This window comes from Condylostylus longicornis, unplaced genomic scaffold (assembly GCF_029603195.1).
Source record: "Condylostylus longicornis isolate FDR11 unplaced genomic scaffold, ASM2960319v2 ptg000145l, whole genome shotgun sequence".
Taxonomy (NCBI): Eukaryota; Metazoa; Arthropoda; class Insecta; order Diptera; family Dolichopodidae; genus Condylostylus; species Condylostylus longicornis.
The window spans coordinates 313,487-321,533 of NW_026578113.1; the positions used below are offsets into that span (position 1 = coordinate 313,487).

The 8,047-nt window shown below is 24.2% G+C and overlaps 1 protein-coding gene across 1 annotated transcript in view; it reads right to left on the minus strand.

Moving 5' to 3' along the window:
- Window positions 1–5,797, minus strand: part of LOC129615710 (calmodulin-binding transcription activator 1) — a 145,649-nt gene extending 139,852 nt beyond the window's left edge. Inside the window, exon 1 of the mRNA XM_055531069.1 lies at window positions 4,943–5,797. Coding sequence (XP_055387044.1) covers window positions 4,943–5,639 — 697 coding nt within the window. The 5' untranslated portion in view covers window positions 5,640–5,797. The remainder of the gene's footprint in view (window positions 1–4,942) is intronic.
- Between the last annotated feature and the right edge of the window lie 2,250 nt (window positions 5,798–8,047).

The following is an 8,047-nucleotide window of genomic DNA, read 5'->3' on the forward strand; positions in this document are numbered from 1 at the left end:
TTTATTTTCTGTAGAAACAAAAAATATTGCATAAATTTAGGATGAATGAATTTTGTTTCTGGCAACATTGTTGTCGCTTTTCTATTCTTTTTGTTTGCTATATATATTTTGTATAGAAGTATGGAAAGTGTCTATTAATGCCCACAAGCGAGAATTTAATGAGATGATTTTTTTTTTTGTTTTTGCTCTTTATTTTTTGTTATTTTTAATATATTTTATTATTTTGTTTTCGTTATTACCACTATATTTTATACCTGTCTCACCTTGTATATTAAAAATGAAAAATAATTTTAAATAAATAAATAAAATGAAAATTAAAAAGAACACGAGAAAATATTTAAAATGAATAAAATACATACAATTGCATATACACATACAATTCAACGTACATAAATGTAGGTGCAGGAGGCGGTAAAAGCCTGGAAGTATTAAAAATAATGAAATATTTACATACAAATATTTAAAAAGCCCCCATTGTTTAGGATCACTACTAACAATAAATTTTAAATTTTTTTTCTTTTTTGTTAATAATAATTTTGGGTCAAAAGTATGTTCAATGTTTTTAGAACATTACACTCTTCTAAATTTTGTTATATAAAAATATTAATAATATTCGTTCATTTATTAAAGTTTTAAGTGTTATACATATAAATGACTTCAAATAATGTTACTATAAGAAAAATTGTAAAAACTATGGGTATCAATTATTGTACATAATTATATTAAGCTAAACTACAAAATCAAGAGTTTGTATGTTACACACAAAATGTTAAATCATATTGCTTACATGTATTAAAAATCTAAAACTTTAAAATGAGAGCAAAATGCTTCAATTTATAATAACAGTTTTAAATGTATAGTAGGCTGAGAAAATTTTAAACAGTCATGTCTAATGTTTAAAATTGATGAGCCAAAGGTTTAATTTATATTTATATACATGATATTTGCTAAAATTTAATTAAAGTACGAATGCCTTTAATCATTTTAATTTCTAAACCAGGTCATCTCAAAATAAAAGTATGTTAAAGAAATCTTATTGTTTTTTACACAGAATATGTGAAATTGTTTTTTACATAGAATATATGAAGATTGCAATTTGTTATTACCAATCTACGCTAGCTGGAAAAATTTTTCCAGCACATACATAATGTAAACAATATCTATATCAGACCATTCAAATAAAAAGAAAATATAGCTTAAAATAAAGGTCTAAATAATTCCAATGACATATTGGACGATTTCCATAGCAGATTTTGTGCGGAAATGAGGAGAATCCAGCACACCTTCTGTGAGAGTGCAGAGCTCTTGTCAGCAAAAGAATAGGAACGAAATTATATATTCCTTGGATTGAAGTTTCGATCACTCGTTCCCTAAAAATTGATTGAATTCATTAGAGTTATGGGTTTCGAGGAGGGGTTGTAGGGTAAGCCTAGCAAGTAAACAAGGAGTACAATAGATCCGTGGGACTCGCGTTGCAACTGCACTACGATACACAATCTACAATTTACAATTCGAAAATAAGAAAGAATACTTATGTGCTTGATTTCAACTCTACTGGCCCGCATATTACTCCCGTGCGATTATTTACGTTTTGTTTTTAACCAAAATTAACTAAAAGTATTACCATCTTATTACTTCAGCACTTGTGCTTTTTATAACAAATTGTGTTCATTTTGCTCACAATAATTAATGACTGTCCTCGTTTTAGTAGCATTATTGCCATTTGATATGCACACTATAGAAATATGTGTGATTTGCGTGATTTTAAGACCTAAAAATTTTTAAAAGTTACATTTAAATTTTTATTTACTCTCTTGTAAATTCTCTCAATTAATAATAATATTTTGAAAATTTTTACAATATTTTTATTATTAATTTTTTTTTTGTATTTTCTTTCCCTCATTTAATTGAAATTTGGGAAGTGCACATCGACTGAAAACATATTTTTATTACAAAAACAAACAATTTATATTCAACTAGTAAAAAATAGTAAGAAGAAAGAAAAACTAAATTCAATTTTTTTCTATATAAAATTTTTATTAAAATTTTTATTCTTGAAAATCATGGTGATGATGGCCACATTAAAATATTTAATCAAATTGCATTTTGACATTATTATAATTGATTGCATTTTTAATACCAATTTAATAAGCTAATAATTTACTTAACCTTAAATTTCATGAAATTAAAATTAAAATTAAAAAAAATACAAAAAGAAATATAACAAAAATTGGAAAAAGAATTTTTTTTTCATAACATTTTTTTAAAGGGTTATCGAAGGCGTCATCACAACTCTTATTCAATATTAATTGATGTAAACATACTCTGTGTAAACAAATATACATATATGTACATATGTGATATTATAGGCAGTCACCTATTGAAAATGTCCTATTAAAATTATAAAATCAAAAATTTCTTATGAGTTGCCAGATATTCGAAACAACGGTTTTGTATTTAATGATAGATTTTCAATAACGATGAAGTCGATTACATATTTTAAAATTTCTGTCAATTGAAATTTTCAAATAACAAAAGGATATTGATCACAATTGTATATAAAGTGAGCTCTGTAGGAAGCCTAAAAGTTGCAAATTTCTAAGTGTTCAATTCAAAAGAAAATTATAATTTGCATACCGAAAATTTTACTTTATTGTCCAATTATACCCGAACATTCGAAATAATGGTCTGAGGTATAGACAAAAGCGTACGTTTTTGATCAGCGTCAAATTCGGTGTCGATTTAACCATGTCTGTCCAGAAATATTTAAATTAGATTTGATTAAAACAATTGTTCAGATAGCTGTCCTACAACTTCAAAAATTTTTTGAAATTATAGAGATGTGTTAGATGTGATAAAATTCATTCAAATTCCTTGATTACTTGTAGTAGGTGACGTACAAATTCAATAATTGTATCAATCATGTCTCAGAAACTAATGAAATTGCAATACTGAAAATTATTGTTAGTTAAATCATAGTTAAATTGCAGATTAATTAATCATAATTAATTACAGAATATTTCTTCACCCATACGGTAATAAGTTTGTACGAGTATCACAGAGCTGACCAGATCAAATTTATTTTTTCACGTTTTCTATTATAATACTTCTAGACATTGAATTTTCTTTTAGCATTATGTATAAGAACTATTTAAACTAAATGTTTCAAAATGATGTGTTGCCTATGTATAGGATTTATGGAGATCATATTTTAAATATTATTTGATTAGTGGATACAATTTGTATGTTGTAATGCAGAAATTCTTAGCAGTTAGCACTTAAACTTCGTAACCTTCTCTATGATTCTTTATATTAGCAACAAATTCACAACATACTCGTAACATAGGCATGCCTTTAAATTAACAATCTGGCATCTTAAAAATTTGAGTTCATGGTATAACATTTTTTTTATACCTTTATTATTATGATGATTGCGTTCATAAAATAATTACCTTGAAAAAATAAAAAGCAAAAAATATATATATATATATATTTTCTTTTTTATTTTTAATAAAAGTTAAGTAAATATTGCCCAACCAGCTAACATGGTCATAAAACAATCCCAAACTCATAAGACCAATTTACTTCATTTTAAAAATATTTATATAGGATATTATGTACACATATACATACTAGAATACTTAATATGTACAGTGATATATGTATACAAATATGTATAAGATATAAAATCTACTTTAATTTTAACCGGAAAAAACAGGACATGAAAAATTAAATATTGAAAATATTGTTTAACAAAAAAAAAATAACAGTAGCACGACATTATTACGACAACATTATCATTAAGGATCACACTGTAATTAATGGTTATTTTTTTTTTTTTCATTTTTTTTCTTGTTATATATTTTTAAATAATTTTCTGAAGTAATTCATTAACATTAACACTCATCATTAAGAGAGGGCATATTAAAATACAATACAACTAATTATAACATACAAAAATATGTACATATATGTATGTATATAGTGTGTGAGCTTAATTGTGTTGTAATGTTCGAATTGAAAACTATATGGAATTATTCATTGTACATAAGCTAATATACAGCGCAGAAAATATTTTTTTTATTTTAGTAAAATTGAACAGAATAATAATTTAAAAGGTTAAATGTTAAATAATAAAATCTGTTATGTAATAATTTCGTAATTATACTGTTTTATATAGACCACACATTTGAATGACATTTTAAATGTGATCCTCCATTAGTGACATGAAATGAATATAAATTTATTATCTTAAATTGTTAGAATACTGGAGCGTCAAAAGCTTAAAAATTTAAAGTATTTATTGTGTAATATGAATTGCTATTTAGAGAAAATATTGAAAGAAATTGGAGCAATCTCCAATAACATGTCACATTCCGCAGTAAGATATTTAATTAAAACATATTTTATATGTTTTTCGACACCTGAAACCCTAGAATTGATCTGATCAACTGTACATTCCTTCACATTTTTCTTTCACAGTTGGAAAATGTTGCAATAAGACAGTTGGTATTCAAAATTAATACACGAATTATCAAAGCAGAATTATTCACACTTAATTTTTCAAGGTAGGTTTATTTGTTTTCCCCCTATATTTTAATAGACATTAAACCCTAAATAAACGCCTTAATTTTCAGATTTAAATAAATTTCTTAATTTTGTTTTATACATTCAACTAAATTTAGAGAATATTCCCCTCCTATATAATAAATGATTACAGTTAAATTTTATACAAATTAATTCCAAGAATTAATTCAAACACACAAAAAGAGAAATGAAGTCTTCACTTAATTAACACATAATACAATTAAGCAAAGTATAAGTATAGATAGACATATTTTGTTAACTATATACACTTACTATAATTAGTACTAAAAAACATAATCATTATTAATATATTAAATATACATAAAGGTATATTTAATAAGACTTATATACTTACTTGCATTTAATGGTATTATTGTATTTTGCATATGACTAAATATTTGTCTTGATAATATTGGATGATGTGAACCGACACTACCAACAACACCATGTGAACTACCACCATTTAAATGATGTGAATGATGTAAATGTGAATGATGATGTGAATGTATTGCATGTTGCATTGCATGCTGTGCTTGTTGTAATTGATGATGTTGATGATGATGTGATAAATGATGTGGATGTAAAGGATGTTGCTGTTGTTGGTGTTGTTGTTGTTGCTGTTGTTGATGCGAAGATGGATGATGTTGTTGTTGTTGTAAATGTAAATGTTGTTGTTGGTGTTGTTGTAGTTGTTGTTGCTGCTGTTGTTGTTGCTGTTGTTGTTGTTGACGATTTGCAACAGCGGCTGCAGCAACTGCTGCTGCTGCCATCATATGATGATGACTATTATGATTTAATTGATTTGTGGTCGTTGTACCATTATGTAGATTTGAAGCAACTGCTGCTGCAGCTGTTAAACCATGTAATGCTGAATTATTATGCGGTGGATATATTAAACTATTATTATTTGTATTTGCAGCTACAGCAGCTGCTGCTACTGCAGCTGCAGCTGCATGATGATACATTGAACTTGATAGACGACTACTTTGATGGGCTAAACTGGGAGTTGTTGAGGAAGCTGAAGGCGGTGGTAAAGGTCGATATCCCGCCATTTTATAGGCGAGTTGTATATATTATTTTGTTTCTTTTAATTATTAATATATTTCTGTTATGAAAAAGTAGTTTTTTTATTTTAAATTTTTTTTTATTATAATTTTGTTTTTAATATTTCACACTTTTGTTTTTCTTGTATTTTAGTTATTTAATTCAATTTTGATGTTGAATGTTTTAAAAAACTGATTATATTGTATTTTAAATTTTTTATTATATTTCCATTTACTTTGAAACATTTCAGATTTCATTTGTGTTAACTATTTAATTTGAAAATATTTTTAAAGTTAAAATTTACAAGTTCATAGATTTTCAATCTTAATATTTTTTTTTCAAGAGTATCTACTTTTAATTATAACTAAACAGCTACCTAATTAAAACAGAAATAATAGTTATTGTAAATAATATTATGTTACAATATAAAGAATGAATTTAAGAGAAGAAATTTTGTAAATCATGGGAGTTTATTCAAAAAGTATAGTAAATATTTTATAAGAATCTGTGGCAACTATTGTTAATATATTTTTTTGAAATTTGGGCTTAAAAAGACCGTAGTAAGATTAAAAAAAAATTTGCGAAAACTGATATGATTTAATAAATCGACCAAAATATTGTGGGAAAGCAAAGTTCAGTTATTCCGGCTCCCTTCAGGAGAGTCGTTCCCTTGGAAACGCAACGTCAGCAAAATGCAATTTATAAACTAACAGAACAAAAATTATAAAGAATTAAAATATACAAAGATTTTGCAGTGAAATCTCTGTAAATAATATGTATATGCTATAAAATGCAGAGAAATCCTATAAAATATGAAATACTACAAAAACAACTTTAAAAACACAACACATTTTCGTTCTTATCCAATATGATTACAAGTATACAAAAGAAAATATCAGTTTGAAGTATTGAAGTACCACTTAGTCAGAGAATTGCAGAAATTAATTTTGAAAAGCAAATTATGTTAAGAATCCAACATCGTACCCAATTCATTTAATATTATTATAAATTATAGAAATATTCTCTAAATTTTTCAAATTAAAAATAAATTATATTGTACTATTAAAAATTTAATGCCCGCAAAATTTTAATTAATTCAAAAACTCTCACTTATTTTAGTCATAAAAATATTATTATATAATTTTGTCGAAAATTCTATAAGAAATCAATTTTCTAGCATAATAACTAATCAAAACTCAAATTTTAAATAACAAAAAAAATTCAACAATTTCTTTAATTGGAAAAACAAATTGAAAAATTATTTTTTTTAGAATTTTTTCTACTCATACTACTCCCTATAAATATGCAACAATAAAAAGATGAAAAATATAATAAACTATGGTGTATAAATAAACCATTTTTGAAGAGAAGAAGCCAAAACATATTTTCAGTAGCTAATAATAAATATTTTTATAAAATGTTTTATAAACTACTTGTAAATTGTATACTTGTAAAATTGTGTTCTTTTACAATCTATTTAACTTTTATTAAAAATAATTTTAAATAGATTGTAAAAACTAATAAGGGTTATTTTTGCTTTTTAGCACAGCATTTATATGAATTATTTATTTTGAGTAAAAAGGAAAAAAAATATAAACTTTTTATGATTATACATTTACATAAATATATACATATATATGTACACTTAATCATTATTATAAAAAATTCATTTTTATACTTTATTATCTCAATTCTCATATAATAACTATATAGAAATGAAGTGAATATTAATTTTTATTATTTATAAAATGATTTTAATAGGATAACAATTTTTTTTTTTACTCTCATATAAATTTACATGTAGGGAAGTATATAAACATATATATGTAGTAGTGTATATATTTAATAGCTCTTATATTATAATTATTATTATACAATTATTTTTATTTCTCATATACTCTCTCTAAAATATGTTTGTTTGCTTATGTTTAACTATAACCCTTTTCATTTCTTTTACTATTATATAATAACTAAATTTTTTTCTAAAATTTTATAAGTATACAAACATATGTATAATAAAAAACACAATTAAAATGACACACAATGTTATGTATACGTATATATTTATCTACATGTATAACAAATATAACAAAATTTAAGCGAAATTTTTAATTTGTGTTGAAAAATAAAATGCCCTCTATTTTTTTTTTTTTTTAATATAATAAATTTTCAATTTTGTAATATAATAAATTTTGTAAAATAACTATAAAACAGTTTGAAAGTAATTTAACACCATCTATAGGAAAAATAACAATAATAAATTGAAGCTGTAATAACATACTGAAAAGATTTTAAATAGATACATGAAATATAATAGTATGATAAATATCGAGAGTATTGTGCCTCTTCCTCTCTCGTTATAAGTACATGCTACACAATTTAAAATTAAAATTTCAATAAAATTTTGAACAAAAAA